The following is an 18168-nucleotide window of genomic DNA, read 5'->3' as shown; positions in this document are numbered from 1 at the left end:
TCCCACTCTCTCTCTCTCTCTCTCTCAGTCTCCCCCTCTACCCCTTTCCCCTGCTTGTACTCTCTCTCGAACAAAAATTAAAAAAAAAAAACAACTTTAAAAAAAAGAGGTAGACAGAATTAAGCTGGGAGAAGATAGTTTTGAAAGGCAAAAAGATTAGGAGATGGGCAGTGTCCCTAGGCCCTAAAGAGTTACCACACTGATTAGCAGGTTAGCTTGGTTAGATTCCAGCTGAGTCAAAGGCATTACTGTGCTCTAATCCAAGTTTTATCATTCTGTTATCCTGAAGGCCCATTCTGGAAGGCAGTGGTTCTCAAAGGGGTGATTTTGTCCCCCAGCGGATAGTTGGCAATGTCTGGAGACATTTTAGTTGTCAATGGCAGTAGTGGTACTATTGGTATCTACTGGGAAGAAGCCACAGATCCTCCAGTATACAGGACACCCTCATGAGAAAGAATTATCTGGTCTAGAATGTCAATAGTGTCTGCTGTAGGTAAGGGTCACTGAATCAATAAACTTATGTATTAGCAGCAAACTTCTTTTCTTTTCTGTTGTTTTCTTTTTTTGTTTTCTTGTTTGGAAAGATAGTGTCTTTATTTCACCTTTTAAAGTCAAGAAAAAAGAACAATCATTATCACTGGATAAAACAAATACAAAAATGTACTTCCATTTTGGTGAAGTTTGGGATAGGGACATGAGAGGAGGCAGCAAGCTTATGACTGGAAATGGAATTATCCATGTGGCACTGTATGAGCCCTTTCAGGAAAGTGCGGGATGATTTGCAGTAGGAAGATCAGATTTGTGACCATTTACTTGTCTACCTTCCAGAATCTGTGACTTTAAGACTAGTGGAGGGGAAAGAAAGAGAGGTTTACACTTCTTTCTCCTGCTCTAATTATTTTTTAATGTTTTGGGGTTTTTTTTTTTTTGAGAGAGAGAGAGAGAGAGAGGGGAGGAGTAGAGAAAGGGAGAATCCCAAGCAGGCTCTGAGCTGTCAGCACAGATCACCATGCGGGGCTTAAACTCATGAACTGTGAGATCGTGACCTGAGCTGAAATCAAGAGTCAGAAGCGTAACCAACTGAGCCACCCAGGTGCCCTGTCTCCTGCTCTAATTCATTAGAGGCTCATTTCTAGAGTAATCAGGACAGGGGTAACCAGGTAGCTAGTGCAGTATGACCCCACTTAAATTTGGACCAATGGTCAAATCATAGAGCAGCTTCCCAGTTTCATAGCATGCCATGGGAGGATGGTGTTACCTTCTGACCCGTGACTTATCAGTGGCAGGAAGAAGGCCCTTCTCAGTGGTGTTGCAACTGACTTGTGCTTTTTTCATCCCTGAACTTCATATCTGCTCAGTACTGGTTCTTCTGGTGTTTTCATCCTGTTCTCTCTCTCTGATATATAGTTCTATCTGTTTCAGACTGAAATTTCCTAAAAAACAAGGACTGCCCCATGGTCCTTTGGTGTTGATTACAATGATGAAGTAGGTCACAATAAAGACTTTGCTTATGTGGCAACACATGTTTAAGAATGTCTCAATACTGGTTTGAGAAATAGCTTTGTTTTATGGTATTGCAATGATTAACAAAATTAAACCAGTAAGGTGTTTCAAAGTCATCTGGATCTTTTTGCTCAAAATTTTAATTTAATTTTCAATAAGCCATAGGTTATAAGTTCACAAGGTACAAAAGGGTACTTTTGGCGAAAGTCTTCTTCCTCCTGTCCCCCTGTCCTTTTAGAAGCGGCTATCATTATCTATTATTTCTTGTTATCTTTTCTGAGATGGTCTATGCATATACAAACAAATATGTCTGTATATTCCCTCCATTTTTTAATCAAATGGTAGGATATTATAAACACTGTCCTCCTCTCTTTTACCTAACTTGTCTCAAAGATTGTTCCCTTATCCATATGGTTTTTTTAAAAAAGTATTTATTCTTTTTTTACAGCTGTAAAATGCCACTGTGTGGCTGTACTCTGGTGCAGTTAGGTTTCCCAGCTTTCACTAGTATATGTATTGGTGTAGTAACAGCCTTATAAATAAATGGATGTGAAATGTCTAGGTCAACAGGTACACGCTTTGCTTTATTAGATGTTATCACACTTCTCTCTGGAGGCTGTAACAATCAACTCTCCTACTAGCAGTCCATCATTATCTTTCCACGCTCTCCCCAATGGACCATGTTATATTCTTTTTTGGTCTTTGCCAATCTGTCAAGTGATAAGTAGCTCCCAGTGTAATTTTAATTTGCATCTCTCTTGTTCTGAGTGAGGTTGGACAGCCACTTGTTTTTCCTTTCCTTCAAACTGTTTATTTCAATGGGGTTGTTTATTCTTTTTCTTAGTGATTTGTATGAGTCCTTTAAATACTAAATAAATTAAACTTTTGTCTGCAATATGTGTTGTGATATTCCACCCTCTGCTCCAATTTCTTTTTTTATTTTTTATTTTTATTTTATTTTTTTAAAAAATTTACATCCAATTTAGTGCAACAATGATTTCAGGGGTAGATTCCTTAATGCCCCAATTTCTCTTTTGTCTTGCCTTGCATATGGTAGTTTTTGTCATGAAGATCTTTTTGTTTTCTTTTTTTGATATCTGCACTTCCTATCCTATTAGAAGGGTCTTACGACTCTAAAATTATTTTAAAAACTTTCCAATGGTTCTTATTAATATGTTAATGGTTCCATTTTTTGTAGTTTCATCTTTGGCCTATTTGAAATTTTGATGTAAAGAGTAAGGTAAGGATCAAGTTTACTTTTCCCCAGCTGGATATCGAGGTGGTGTAATACTTTATTAAATAATCTATCTCACCCGTGCCCCACATACTGATGAAATGGTGTTTTTATCATATCTAAACTTCCACATGTATTTGGATCTGTCTTTTGGCTTTCCATCTTGTTCTGTTGAGTTGTTTGACTATTCACCTGCTTGTACCACACTATTTAAATTATTATAGCTTTGTAACATAGTTTAACATTTGCAATCACCGAAAGGTGACCTTTGCATTATGATATTAAATGTGTGTTTTTAGCAAACTGTGTATTTCCATAATTCTAGATAAATTGGAATATCATCTCCACAAATGTAGGAGATCTTGGGTTTGATTCAGTAGCACTGGGGAGCCAGAAAACATTTACACAAAGGTATCCAGATTTGAGATTATTAGATGTATTTTCCCTTGTGTAGTAGGTCATTGGTCTGTTTCTCTGACTGACCCTCGCCCTGATTTCATGGGGAAGGAAGGACTCTAAGCATAAAACACCAACAGATCTTGTTTTCGCATAAAATCTGTGAAGTGTTACAGATCCAGTGTTGCTAGGTGTGGCAGAAAAAGATTGTCCAGTCAGCTGGACCATGCTGGCTCAATGGACATCAGCTTCTACAAGAGGGGGCCTACAAAGTGCCAGCGGGAAGATCTCTTCAGGGGCTTCTGGGATTTTCGGGTTCTGCAGCTGACATGGCTTCAGTGAACTGCAGCCAGAGCAGGAGACGTGAGAGGAAAGGAGAGAGGCAACTTGGGATTCTCTCCTGGGAATGATCTGTTCTGTTCATCAGGCCCATGAGGTTCCCAAGGAGCAGGAACTGTGTCTTCAGGATACTTGGCACAATGCCTGACAGCAAAAGGTGTTTAGTAAGTATATGTTAAATAAATGAATGAGGGGGCGAACACTTGCCTGCCACAGGAGTCTTCTTCATCACATGCATCCTCCTGGAGACTCCTCTGGCTTCAGAGGAAGGAGCAGAATTAGGATATGACTCTTGGGGTGCTGTTCTGACTCCTTGCCTGTTGTACCGTCAGGGAGAGGGATGTTGAGTGAGCAAGGGCTGTGAACCCTCCTCCCGCCCTTTCCCACATTTCCAGAGAGCCCTGAGAGTATCTGCTAGCTTTTTGTCTTATCTTTTCCCTCATCTTTAATAGCATCCAACTGACACATTACTCCCATTCACAACCTCTCCCTTTTCTGCCCTTGACCACATGAGTAAAGCAAGTGGGATAGCAAAGGAAACAGGAATCAATACAGTTAATCAAAACAACCGACACTTTTACAGTGTTTCCTATATACATGTTTCTGTCTCAAATTTTCTACCTATTTAATTAATACTTAAAACAGTGGGTGTATCTTTTTACCATACCCATTGTACAGTGAGGAAACTGAATAACTTACCCACGGCCATGGAGCTTGTAAGTAGATCAGCTGGGATCTGAACCAGGAAGTCCACTCTAGAGACCATGAACTGAAACTCTTTCCTTGGCATGTACACATATGTGTTAACTTTATTGAAGTATAACATAAAACACAGAAAAGTGCACAAATCAAGCATAGGGCTCAATGAATTTTTACAAAGTGAGCACACTTCTGTAACCAGTATCCACTTCATTTTTTTTTTTTTTATGTTTTATTTATTTCTAGGAGAGAGAGAGAGAGACAGCGTGAGCAGGGGAGGGTCAGAGAGAGAGGGAGTCACAGACTGAAACAGGCTCCAGGCTCTGAGCTGGCAGGCAGCACAGAGCCCGATGCGGGGCTCGAACCCACGAACCGCGAGATCATGACCTAAGCGAAAGTCGGACGCTTAACCGACTAAGCCACCCAGGCGCCCCAACCAGTATCCACTTCAAAGAACAGAAAACTTATCCCCACAAGAGTTCCCAACATGCCCCCTACCAGTCTCTACCCCTTTCCCAGCAAAGGAAACCACTCTCCTGACTTTTCTCATTATTCTTCTGGGGGGTTCTACCTTCTCTATTTTTAAAAAAAATGTTTATTTATTTATTTTGAGAGAGAGAGAGTGAGCGGGGAAGGGGCAGAGATGGGGAGAAAGAGAATCCTGAGCAGGCTCCACACTGTCAGCTCAGAGTCCAATGTGGGCCTTAATCCCATGACCCTGGGATCATGACCTGAGTTGAAATCAAGAGTTGGAAGCTCAACTGACTGAGTCACCCAGGCACCCCCCCTTCTTTTCTATTTTAATCACACTTTTATTCCAAGTGTCACGGAGTCTGTTGCTGAAGTTAAAAATATTCTGTCTTGCAGTAGAGGTGGGTGTGGTTGGGAGGACACATTCCCTAAATAAGAGAAATAACCGAGGGTGGGGAATTAGCTGGTAGTTGCTCTAATTTTCCCCCATTCCCTTTACCAGGAAGTTTGAAGTACTGCTCTTTCCTCCATCTTCTTCCCTGAGAACTACATCTCCCAGCAGGCTGTGCTCTGACAGCTCGGATTTAAATAGGATTCTGGGCTAAGCTCAGATAGAGCCTTGCTGCTGCCGAGCGCTCAGTAGTAAGAGGAACTAGAGGAGGGAGAGGCAGCGCGAAGCAGCCAGGAGTTGGAGTTAGACCAGGAGCTTGAGCCAGACCTGGAGTCTAAGGTGCTTTTGCTAAAGCAGCAGCAACTAAAGAAGTTGAAAAGATGCTGGTTATCTTGGGACTGCTCACCTCCTTCCTTTCTTTCCTGTATGTGATAGCTCCATCCATCAGGTTTGTCTTAATTCAGTAACTCATGGAATATTTTGCAAAGCCCTGGGTTGGGAGCCACGGAGCTTGTAAGTAGATAACTTCTCAGCTGCTGAAAGAAGAGAAAGGGATAGAGGCTGAGGGAGAGAAAGTTAGGGGAGAGAAAGCAGGAAGGAGGTAGTTATGAATACCCTGGTGGAAACTGAGAAGGAAGCATCTGGGGCTGGGAGAGAAGGGGCTGGTTTGAATTCTGATGCTAGTGGACAGCTGACTTTATGAAAGACAATCAAGGTAGGAGTGCTTGCTCTATCACTTTACTCCCTTGGGTTTCTCTAAAGGTCCCTATGTCCTTTCTTCACTGCTCCTTCTCAAGGTTGCCTTGCTCGGTTACCATAGGAGGTCATTGCTGAGGGATTCATTGTTAAGTACGAGGAATTTTGCAAAGGAAACAAACTCTCTTACCTTTGAGACTACCCTCAACTAATGATTTGGGATGGCTCTTCTGCTGTGGAATTTCTGGTGGTGTCAGAGAAATGTGCGTTCTGAGTGAAAATTTTAAAAATTGCTGACAATAAGGGTGCCTGGGTGGCTCAGTTAGCTAAGCGTCCGACTTCAGCTCAGGTCATGATCTCACAGTTTGTGGGTTCAAGCCCTGCATTGGGCTCTGTGGCTGGCAGCTCAGAGCCTGGAGCCTGCTTCAGATTCTGTGTCTCCCTCTCTCTCTGCCCCTCCCCCACTGGCACTCTCCCTCCCTCCCTCTCTCTCTCTAAGATAAATAAACATTAAAAAATGCTGACAATAAAAAAGGTAAGTGGACATATAAAGAGCAGAGTGTTGCTCTACATCCTGGCATAGAAACCAGGTTTAAGTTCCAATTTTGCCACTGTTAGCAAGTGACTTGAACTTCTCTGACCTCCAGTCTTCACTGTAAAATGGGAATACTAACAGTGTGAGAGGATTAAGATAAGTTCTCTATTGAAAGTGTCTAGCCTAGTGCCTGACAGTCAGATGATGCTTAGGAAATGTTAGCTCTGCCCTTTTCTCACCCTCTTTTTGGAACTAGTCAGGTCAACTTTATGTGAAAGGATGCTCTTTGCACAGATGTCTGAATAAGAGAGGTTTCTGTCTGTGTGCTGATGGCTAGAATGCAATTTCTAGTAGGATGGCTGAAAGCCTCTGAAGATATCAGCTCTCTAAAACTGGAAGGCAGCCCAAGAGCCATATGTGTATATGGGTACCCTTGAAGTGCTGTTAATCAACTACTTACTGTTGATGCTTATTGAAGATCTAGGGCTCAGGAACCATTGATTCTGCTAATGCTCATTACATACATGTTTTGAATGCAGGCTAGAGGAGGAAGCTGACCTCTGGGAACCTCTAGAGATAAAAGCTAGGTACTGTGTTATCTAACAAGGAAGGTCTCCATTGGCCCTGGCTCAAGAGTACTTATTCACTCCATCCAGGGGCGTCTGGGGGGCTCAGTTGTTAATCATCCAACTTCGGGTCAGGTCATGATCTCACGGCTCGTGGATTTGAGCCCCACATCAGGGTCTGTGCTGACAGCTAGCTCAGAGCCTGGAGCCTGCTTTAGATTCTGTGTGTGTGTCTCTCTCTGACCCTCCCCTGCTCATGCTATGTCTCTCTCTCTCTCAGAAACAAAATATTTTTAAAAAGTACTTATTCACTCCATCCAAATTATCATTTGTAGTCTCTGGGCACATGACCTTCCAACCAGAGCCAATGAGCAGGATACCCAGTGGGAAAACTGTCTCCTTGGAGATTCACTTTTTTGGGTTTCCTAACAACTTAAAGAAATTTCTCTTTGAGACTGGATGGATTTTATGTTGATCTCCATCTGGAATTGGGGAGGATAACATGCATGAATGCTTTGTTTCCCTTGCCTATAGGAAATTCTTTGCTGGTGGGGTTTGTAGATCCAACGTGCAACTTCCTGGGAAGGTAGTGGTGATCACCGGCGCCAACACAGGCATCGGCAAGGAGACGGCCAGAGAACTCGCTCGCAGAGGCAAGTCCTTTCCCTTCTGTGTTCATAGGACAGTGCCTACAGTGCCTCCTGCCTTTCTCACTGGGCATTCTTTCCACATTTCCTTGTCCTTCCTCCTGGGCTTGGAGGTTCTGGTCAGAAATTCAAGGAACCTGGGATTCAAGTCCAGCTCTGATACAAACTTACTCTGTACCCTTAAAAAAAAACCTTCCTCCCTTCTCCTTCCCTATTACATAAAGGGAAATAATGATGTCTTTTTATATATTGGTCAAATCAGTTATTCTAAAAGGACAGACCAAGCAACATGAAATACCAGTGTGTAAAAACCAGGGTTCCCAGCCTAGGGTTAATCTGACAACAAAGGGTCTGAGTAGTTCTACTTGTGAGAATCCTGAGGTGGCAATATAGCCACTCACTGTTTAGGGATGGTTGGGAGAATGTTCTGTCCACCAGTCTCAAGCTCATATCCTCCTTTTCAGTCTAGGGTCTGAACACATTGCCCTGTCTTTGTTTTGGCCCCAGGAGCCCGAGTATATATTGCCTGCCGAGATGTACTGAAGGGAGAGTCTGCAGCCAGTGAAATCCGAGCTGATACAAAGAACTCCCAGGTGCTGGTACGGAAACTGGACCTATCTGATACCAAATCTATCCGAGCCTTTGCTGAGGGCTTTCTGGCAGGTAAGGCCCCTGTGAGTAGACAGAAAGGCAGAAAGCTGGGCGTGGGACTGATTGCTCCACCCTGTACCATCTGTGACCCTTACGTTAGAACCACCATTGATCCCACTGGACAGGTTCTGCCACATGAACCAGCAGGGCAAGGAATTGGTGGTGGACAAGCTGGGCAAGATCCTTATCATCTTTTCCCTCAGCCGTGGGGATGTTGGGATCTCTGTCTGGGCTTGCACCTTGGCATCAAGGTGTGGCCCTGATGATACTCTCTTTTCTCATCCTGAGAATCAACCTTCTGTGCCACAGGCACTAAATGACGTTGTGCTGCTGCCAAAATTCTTTTGTATCTTGGAGAATGACTAGCCTTTACCAAGGACTATGAAATCCATGCAGGACAGGGACTATATCTGTCTTATTTTATGGCTGGATGTCCAGTGCATAGCTGAGTAGGCCTGGCCCAGAGTCAGTACTCAGTATACATTTGCTAAATGGATGATTGAATGAACATCCAGGAAGATATCGGTAACTAAATTTAGAAACCCAATGACCGTGGTTGTTGAATTATCACTGAGATAGGTGGAAGGGCAATGAGTAAATACTCAGGATTATAACAGGCAGCTAGTGGGCTCCTTGCTAACTCTGTGGTTATGCTTTATAGAGGAAAAGCACCTCCATATTCTGATCAACAATGCAGGGGTGATGATGTGTCAATATTCTAAGACAGCAGATGGCTTTGAAACACACCTGGGAGTCAACCACCTAGGTAAGTATTTTTGAGTGACTGAAAAGCAAGAAAAACCCCATCTTGTTTTCTGTAGGCAGATGACCCTGTACCAGTGCTGAGAATCTCTAGTGAGCTTCATAAGTGTGGGGAGGTTGTTTACTATCCTTCTCCTGATCAGTACAAAAAAGTGAGATCCTCCTACCTATACCATTAAGCAGCCCGAAAACTTGGAGATACCAGGTAGAAGAATTTCATTCTCAGATGGGCCCGTGGTAGTGTAAGGCTTGCCAGGCAGGACCACGCATGGGGTGGGGAGTGCAGGAATCTGTGTTTGGCTGGAGGGGGCCACATCTATAACTGAGGACCAAGCAAGTCAAGGATTGGGCTGTGAAGGAGGCAGATCTTGAGGATCTGAGGTATGAATGAGGCTGGGATTCAGGGTTCATGGCTCTAGTGAGGAGTTAATGGAACATGTTCTCTGGTCCTAGGCAAATTATTTTTATCTGACGATTCGATCCTTCCTTCTGTACATAAATGTATTTGGGCCCTCAGTTGTGTGATCATGGCCAAAGGGTGGTAGGAAGCCAGCAGGTGGCATTTCTTCTGACTGGGGGAGGGCAGAGGTATAAATAAATACAGATTAAGTCTATATTTCCTAATCTATAGTCTAGCTCTGGCCCTTGCCTTGAGGAATCCACTAACTCAGACTGACTGTTCATTTGCACTGAGTTATCACAGCATCTAAATTTGTTCACACCCAGAAGACAGTGAGCTAATGGTGAAGTCCTATCACTAGCTCCCACCCCACTCTTCAATCTCCCCCCGCTGCATCCCCTCACAGGCCACTTTCTTCTTACCCATTTGCTCTTGGAGCGGCTAAAGGAGTCCACTCCTTCACGGGTGGTGAATCTGTCATCGGTGCTCCACCATGTTGGCAAGATTCGCTTCCATGACCTCCAGGGTGAGAAGCGCTACAGCCGGGGTTTTGCTTATTGCCACAGCAAGCTGGCCAATGTGCTTTTTACTCGGGAGCTGGCCAGGAGGCTCCAAGGTAAGTCTGGAGAAAGAGTCAGGGTTAAGATAGCAAAAGCAAGGTCTTCCGTTTAGATTAGAGGTTCACAGAAACTTGTGAAGTCAAGATATCAAACATGCACATTTCAATGGTAGCTTTATGCACTAAGGAGAATAAGGTTATAAACAGACTAAAACCAATTCTTGCTCTTGGGAAACTTAAAATTTAACAGGGGTTAGGAATCTATAAAATTACCTTTCATTTCTGTCACATCTTTTCTCCTATCTACCATCGTATTTGACTTTTCACAGCAACCTCTTGTAATAGGCAGGTACTCTTATTACTATTTTGTGGACCCAAACTGAGGTTAGAAGAAGTGGCTAGTTCAAGGTTACATGGCAAGTAAAGGAGTCAGGACTGGAGTATGGGAACTCAGCTTTAAATCCAGGGTGCTTCCTTCTGTCTGTGCTATTTGCTGAGGTTCACATGGTGAGCTAAGCTACAGGGCTTCCTCTGCCTAGAGTCAGAGGGACCAGACTGGATTTCAGCTCCCTGGGTCTGAGCTCTTGGTCTACCATATATGAGCCACCTGTGTATATGGACATGTCCCTTTAACTTCCCCTGACTTCATTCCCTCAGCTGTAAAATGAGGCAAGGCTTCTCTTAATTCTATGATTCTGTGCTCCCCTGAAGTTATTGTTGAGCTGCTGGCTTTGACATCTGCAAACCTGGGGGACTATTTGCCACAGAGAATAAGCCAGAGTTTGGGAACAATGGTATTTACTATCAGGATGCAGAAGATAGAAGAATAGGGTACTTATTAGAAGAAATAATAATACTGAGAATAAAAATTGAGAGTTTTTTGTGTGTGCCATATATTATACATGTCTAAACTCAGTTAATACAACATTCCTATGAGGTAGGTGCTATTATTTCCCCCCACTCCACAAATGAAGAGATAGATATATCTTACACAGACATATTAAGAAACTTGGCCAAGCAAGTTTCCTAGCCGAGCCAGGATTCAAATTTAGACAGTCTAGCTCTAGAGTCTATGCTCTTTATTCCTTGTCAGAGTTCAGACCTTGGCCCTGCAACCTGCTAGGTATGACCTTGGGCAATTTACTTAACTTCCTCGTGATGAGAGCTGTTTCATCAGCTGTAAATGGGCACCTTACAAGACTCGTGAATTACATGAGATAATACATGTAAACCAGATAGCACAGCCTTTGCACATAATAAGTACTAAAATTAGTAGAGCACCAGTGGTATCTTGGGGTCATGTTAACCTCCATTATCTCTACCAATACCCCTAAACTATCCCCCATAAAACTTGCTCAGCAATTACAGCTCAAAACAAGGTTCTAGCCCCCTACCTTCCAACAAGTTGCTTCCCCTACGCTCCTTCTATAGAAATTTCAAAGATACTACTATCAGTAACTGATACTCCTACTCCTACTACTCTTCCTACTACTACATGTGGTTGTTTCTACTATTAATACTTAAGCCACAGAGTAAAAGTGGCATTCAAATGGCAGGACCTTCAATCAAGCACTCCTTGTGGAACATAGAAGGCTGAGAAGGCTATAGATCTTTCTGGAAGAGATCAATTAAGTACTATCATATTCTACCTGGCTAGGAGGGGTACCTTCTGAACCTGGGGTTTCATTCTCTGAGTCCCTTCTCATTTGTGCATTTTGCTACAGGAGATGATCTGTTTCTTCGGGCTCGGATGTGTCCCTGGACTAACTGCTTTCTTTGCCCTAGGCACAGGGGTTACCACCTACGCTGTGCATCCAGGTGTGGTCAGCTCTGAGCTGGTCCGGCACTCCTTTCTGCTGTGCCTGCTCTGGCGGATCTTCTCCCCCTTCGTCAAGTCGGCATGGGAGGGGGCGCAGACCAGCCTGCACTGCGCCCTGGCTGAGGGCCTGGAGCCGCTGAGTGGCAAGTACTTCAGGTGTGTGCAGGGTTTTCTCCACTACATTTATATGTGGTGAGGCACAGGGCTCCCTAGGCTCTGCACCCGGCCCCAGTGGCCAAGTTTGTGTGTGATGATGAAATCCAGGTTTGGGTTGGGCCTGCACACCAAATGCTATTACTTTTCTAAGGGAGCTTACATTAGAAACTTGGCAAGAGCTGCCTTTATGGTTCTGTTTTATACCTGTGTACCACATTTTCAGTAGGTTTTGTAGCTTTCTGAGGGCTGTCAGACTGCTCCTGTTGGTTATGCCTTGGAAAGAACAATCCAGTGCTTCCTCTGGATCCTTTTTTCTTCTCCTTGAAGCTTTTGGCTGACTTCTTTCATAAACTGTTTAATACCACTTAGCACAAAGTGCTGGGGCAAGGTCAGCTCACCCCACTGCGAACTCTGTCTCCCAATGCTGCCAAGATTGGTACTATCTGTTGGAATACAAAAATAGACATTTCCTTGTTGAATCTTGCCATGAACTTTATGGGAAATCAGAAGTTGGGAATAAAAAGAAGCCCAAGATTCAACCTCCTTCCCATTCCATGGTTTGAACCATCCCAGTCTGCTATTCTGTCCCATTTGTTGAAAGTTGTTGATTGGTGTACCATTTATCAAATGAAGCACTGGTAATAATCTCAGGGCCCAACAATAGAGGAGTGGGGAAATAGTTTTAGCTAATGTTGTTTAAGCTCTTGAAAGTGTTTGGTACTCTTTTTTATTTGAGAGCGAGTGAGCATGCACATGAGTGAGGGAGAGGGTCAGAGGGAGACAGAGAAAGAAAATCTTTTTTTTTTAATTAATTAATTTATTTAGAGAGAGAGACAGTACAGGCAGGGGAAGGGGCACAGAAAGAGGGAGAGAGGGAATCTCAAGCAGGTTCTGTACTAATAGTGCCTGACAAAGCGCTGGAACTCACTAGTCCTGGATCATAACCTGAGCCGAAATCAGGAGTTCGATGCTCAACTGACTGAGCCACTCAGGCACCCCAAAAACAAAATACTATTTAAAGAAAAACACCATGAACACTGGGTTCTGCCCCCACCCCCTGATCCGTCTAGCCCCCAGTTCCCTGCTCCCTCCAAAGAAAAGGGTGCTGAGTCTGGAGTTCATGGGTCACAGTGGGTCCATGGGAAGAATTCAAGGGATCTGTGAACTCGGACAGAAAGATAATTGCATCTTCATTTTCACTAACCTCCATCTGAAATTTGACATTTCACTTTGATAACCAGTGTAGGCCCTCACCTGCAGGAGTAGCAGGGATACCTGTGACTTTGTCACCAATGAAATGAAGTGTTTTCACACCCCCTGGCAGTTGTTGCAGGTGTCTCACGGTGTCACTTCTGCTGGCACCACTTTACAAGGGGGTGGCTGTCGGCCCCAGAACTAACTCTTGTTACAGAGCATATTAGCAAGGGAGCCTGTGGATCACCCTACCACGAAGCTGTTTTTAAAATATTTTAAAACCGCATTTCAATACAATTCGTCCCTTTTCACCCAATACATTTCATACATTTAGAAATATATTCTGGGGGCGCCTGGGTGGCTCAGTCGGTCGAACATCCAACTCTTGATTTTGGCTCAGGTCATGATCCCAGAGTCATGGGATCAAGCTCTACTCAGGCTCTGCACTCAGCATGGAATCTTGCCGAGGATTCTCTCTCTCTCCCTCTGCCTCTCTACCTTGCTTGTTCTCTCTGTCCTTCTCTAAAATAAAATAAAAAAAATTTTTTTAAGCAAAAAGAAATATATTCTGATAAAGAGGTCAAAAACTTGTCCAGACTGTCAGGTTCCATTCCTGGATGTTCATGCTGTTTCTCTGCCCTCCAGTGACTGCAAGAGGAACTGGGTGTCCGCAAGGGGCCGAGATAACAAAACAGCTGAGCGCTTGTGGAATGTCAGCTGTGAGCTCCTAGGAATCCAGTGGGAGTAGGGCTGATGCAAGAGCCTAGTCCACACCATACTGAAGAGGGACCAAGGAAAAGGCCAGCTCTGAAGGATTGTCTTCCTGGTTGGCGGCTGTTGAGGACCCTGCCCTGCTCCAAGTCTTCTGTTTCTTCTGGAAAACTTTGCACGCCCAACTCTCTTGTGAGACTGGTTCATGGCACAAGAGGTTCACACTTATAGAACATTCCTCCCCAAGACTTGTAGAGTCAGCTGTCCTCTCCAGCCAGGAGGGCTGCACAGATGCCAGGCTGGGCACAAGGATGGCGGAAGAGCCTGGAAAATTAGGTCAGTTTCCTCGCCAATACCAGAAATGCCAGTTATGCTCTGCTGAGGTGACAGGAACGTCAGCGTTACATATTGTATTTCCAGGGACTATAGACCCAAGCTCTGGACTGATCTCTTTCCTCTTTGAGATACTCATCATAACTCTGGAGTCTGGACCAACTCAGGACAATCATGGCTCATCCTTGGCCAAATTTGGTTTCTTTCTCTGATCATCCTGGAGCCACTGCATAAAGCTGGACCTTCCCATTTTCTCTTTCTGGTTCTTTTTAAGAAGTTAAAAAAATTTTTTGGGGGGCGCCTGGGTGGCTTAGTCGGTTAAGCGTCCGACTTTCGCTTGGGTCATGATCTCGCGGTTCGTGGGTTCGAGCCCCACGTCGGGCTCTGTGCTGACTGCCAGCTCGAAGCCTGGAGCCTGTTTCTGAGTCTGTGTCTCCCTCTCTCTCTGACCCTCCCCTGCTCACGCTGTCTCTCTCTCTTCTAGAAATAAATAAAAAAATATTAAAAAAAATTTTTTTTGTTAGCTTTATTGAGATGTAATTGACATATAATATTGAGTAAGTTTGGGCCTTCTCATTTTCAACCATGTAGTTTCCTTCTACAAAGTTCCCCTTACCTAAATTTGTAGAGAAAATAAAGACTGTGCATTCATCTTATTGCCTTATTCATTTTGTCAGGGTAGCAAGGGAGAAATGGAAAAGTGGAGAAGCTAGCCTTCTAGTTTAGTGTGTAGTATCTCACCCAACCAACCATAATCTTTTTATAATATCACATCTGGGTGCAAAATAAGATGGTTCAGTTGGGTATCTTCTCCAGTTTCTTCCAGCTCTCCCATTTTATCACCGAAGATGTAACAGAAGGGACTTAAATCTCACAGATGTTGATCTCCACTACAGATTAAGGTCAGAGGTAATATAGGATTTCTTTTGATTTGATACATAGATGCAGAAACACCAAGCCCTGATAAACCCTCCACCCAAAATTGTAGCTCCTCTCTCTCCTGGCCTCCCTTGCTGTGTTTCCAAGCCACCTGCTGCTTCTCTCAAGAATTAAAGTTCACCAAGAAGAGGCAGGTGCAGGTGTGCCTGATCTTTCAGATAACTGACACAGGAAATTATGTTATTGATTCTAGTTCTAAAGCATCTAAAGGGCCTCTGGTGACAAAAATGCCCTTTCCTTCCACAGCAAGGAGACTTTAAAAAAATCTTTTTATTACTTAGATTTTCAAAGATAAAAGTATAACAAGTAGTATCATGAATCCCCATGTACCTACTCATCATCCAGCTTCAACATTGTTAACATTTTGTCAATCTTGTTTTGTCTCTTTCCTCTGTGACGTTTTTTTGGGGGGTGACATGGGATATCCTCAAGCACATTCCAGACATGGTACATTCACCCATAAATATGGAGTGTGTGTATCCAATAAGAGCCTTTGTTTTTTTTTGTTTTTTTTGTTTACAAAACCACAGTGCTGTTGTCACTCCTGAGAACATTAATAATTCATGAATATAAGTTATTCCTGGGGTTCAAGTTTCCCTCGTTGCCTCAACAATGTCTTCTTACAGTGGGTTGTGCAAATCAGGGAAAGAGAAATGGTCCTGAAAAAAGATGAAGCTTTTCTTTCCTGAAGCCCCTGCAAATCTCCTTGTGCCTCATTGGTCTGAATGAATACTACAGATGGGATGTTAATTGGCTTAAGTCAATCATTACCCACACCTGAGCTGGGGGCCATCCTGCCCACCCCACCCACTGTGGAAGAATTGTAGCTAACATAGAGCACTTACATTAATTAGGATTAGCTACCCTCACATGAACTCTCTGGGGTAGGTACTATTTTTGTCTCCATTTTATTGATGAAGCACAGAGAAGTTAAGTAGTTTGCCAAAGTTCATAGAGCTGAAAAGTGGTGGAATGGACCCTGGTAGTCTGACTCCAGGATCTGCTCTCTTAATTGCTATGCTACATTGCTTCCCACGGTGGAGGAAGCAACAAATTCCAAGGAAAAATCTGGGAATATGAATGGGCAAAGGGGTGGGTGGAGGAATAATCCTGGGGAAGCAACCAATATATACTCACTGTTGGGACCTACAATCTGCGCTCATAGGCTGTTGGGTCTGATGAAAAGCCTGGTGAAGAATGGAGGGGAAAAAAGAGATGAAGAAACCAAAACAAAACAGCCAAAGGTCATGCAAGGGTAGGAGACAAGGCTGGTGAAAGAGCACTGCAGGGCATGGATGATCCTGGATGTCTCTTCTGGGCTGGAGGAATAAGCATAAACCCCAAACCAGGAGTGTGGGCCGTGGAAGGCAAGTGTGCAGAGCTGCTCTCTGTGCAGTAAGGAGAACAAGCAGACAATGGGTATGAGAGTGAGGACTCACACCTGAGTGCTAGTTTAAGCACTAATAAGCAGTGACACATTGAGGCAAGAGGGGTGGGCTTGGGGTGGGGACGTTTATGCACTTCAGAGAGGGCTGGCTGTAGGTAGAAGAAACAAACCAGGTATGGGCTACAAGGAGTTGGCTCCAATTACCACATCCAGGCAACACTGGTATTGGTATTGGCATTGGTATTGGTATTGGTATTGGTGGTACACAGTTCTTGAGTAAACCCACTCCCAAGGCTGGGTTCCTCTACTGTCACACATTCAAATATAGACATTATTATTAAACTGGAGTCTTCTATCTTTAGGACATCTTTTTCAGAGAGACAGTGCTAACACATTCAAAAGACTGTTCCAAAAAATACATGGAATCTTTACATTATGTGTGTTTGGAATCCTTTGGGCTATTACATTTTGTAAACTCTTCATGTTTGCCAGGTTACTTGCTAGTATGATTGGGTCGATGAAGGTGACACTATTCTTGATTTGTGTCAAATGTCTGAAATCTGAAAAAACTCTTTTTATATTTTCTAAGATACTCAGAGACCATGGCACCAATTGCTGGGGGCAAGGGGCTTTTGGTCTCAATCTAGAGTACAGGCATTGGGTATGGTACACTAATAGCAAGGGAGCAGAGCCTAGAACTCCGCCAAGACAGGCAGCTTGAATATAAGATCCTTAGGGTCTAATGCTAGCAGGAACCCAGGTGAGCTGGGGAGACAGATGAAAGCAATTTACATGAGAATTTGGCACCTGAGAGGAAAAGACTTTTGCTCCCCTTCAGCCTAGTGGCCTTAGGAACTTTGGGGGCTGAGGGCTGACCTTAAGGTCATGGTGTTTGGTGGAGAAATTCTTCTCTTGACTTTTGGACCGGGGGTGGGGACATTCTCTGCATTACCACTTATCCCGGGTCTCTGGAAAACATGGAAATTGCTCCAATGCAACTTCCCCAATTATAACCTCCATACTATAGACCCCTTCATTCCTGAAGAATGACTACTTGAAATGTGTGTTATTTCCTGCCATTCTCGGCAGGTGCCATAGCTGTCAGCCAGCTCAATAGCTCTCAGCCAGCTCAAAGTGGCACGGGGCTGAGGGTGGTTGTTCCTAACCACAATACTATACTGCCTCTCACTTAAAGAAGCCTGTGAAATGTTATTTGGCCAGGGGAAATGTTTTAAATCTGAAGTTTTTTTTCTATCCTATTTCGAATAGTTGGATGCATTTGTGCCTAATACCAAATACATGAGAGCTGAGCAGCAGAGAATGTTACAAATGAGGAAAAGAAATTAGGTGTGGGTATTGATTTACATGTTGTTGGTATTTTCATAATATAAAACAGTAGTTGTTCCCCTTGGTCAGGTCCAGGTTCTACCATTTCTTGTGGCCTTCAGGTGCTCCCATGAGACACACCCTCTCTCAGTACTACTTCTCCGGAAGTGCCAGGTGCTCAGGCTTCATCTTGCCTCTGTATAGGTTCCTGCTCAACACCAGCAGCTTTGTCTAGTCTGCTCAACCTGGACGAGGAACAAGTGCCAGCCCTGGCCTCCTGTCATCTTTTCAGAAGAGACTTGTCCCAAGTTAACAACCAAGCAAGGGAAAGTCGCTGGCCAGGCACAAACACTGGGAATCTGGTGGATGGGTTATCATTCAACCTCTGCTTCTCAGTTTCTCCTGTGACCACAGAGACCATTTTCCTTCCAGTTTACCCATGCTATAGATATGC

The 18168-nt window shown here is 43.9% G+C and overlaps 1 protein-coding gene across 1 annotated transcript; it reads left to right on the top strand.

Moving 5' to 3' along the window:
• Nucleotides 1-5303: 5303 nt before the first annotated feature.
• RDH12 (retinol dehydrogenase 12) lies at nucleotides 5304-14535 on the top strand. Its single transcript, XM_077767230.1, has 7 exons — nucleotides 5304-5481; nucleotides 7365-7483; nucleotides 7985-8140; nucleotides 8790-8894; nucleotides 9697-9906; nucleotides 11635-11824; nucleotides 13664-14535. The coding sequence occupies exons 1-7, from the start codon at nucleotides 5414-5416 to the stop codon at nucleotides 13764-13766; spliced, it is 951 nt and encodes a 316-aa protein (XP_077623356.1). The 5' UTR covers nucleotides 5304-5413; the 3' UTR covers nucleotides 13767-14535.
• Nucleotides 14536-18168: the final 3633 nt, after the last annotated feature.

Source organism: Crocuta crocuta, unplaced genomic scaffold (genome assembly GCF_008692635.1).
Source record: "Crocuta crocuta isolate KB4526 unplaced genomic scaffold, BGI_CrCroc_1.0 scaffold55, whole genome shotgun sequence".
Classification (NCBI taxonomy): Eukaryota; Metazoa; Chordata; class Mammalia; order Carnivora; family Hyaenidae; genus Crocuta; species Crocuta crocuta.
This window is presented reverse-complemented; position numbering and strand designations above follow the sequence as displayed.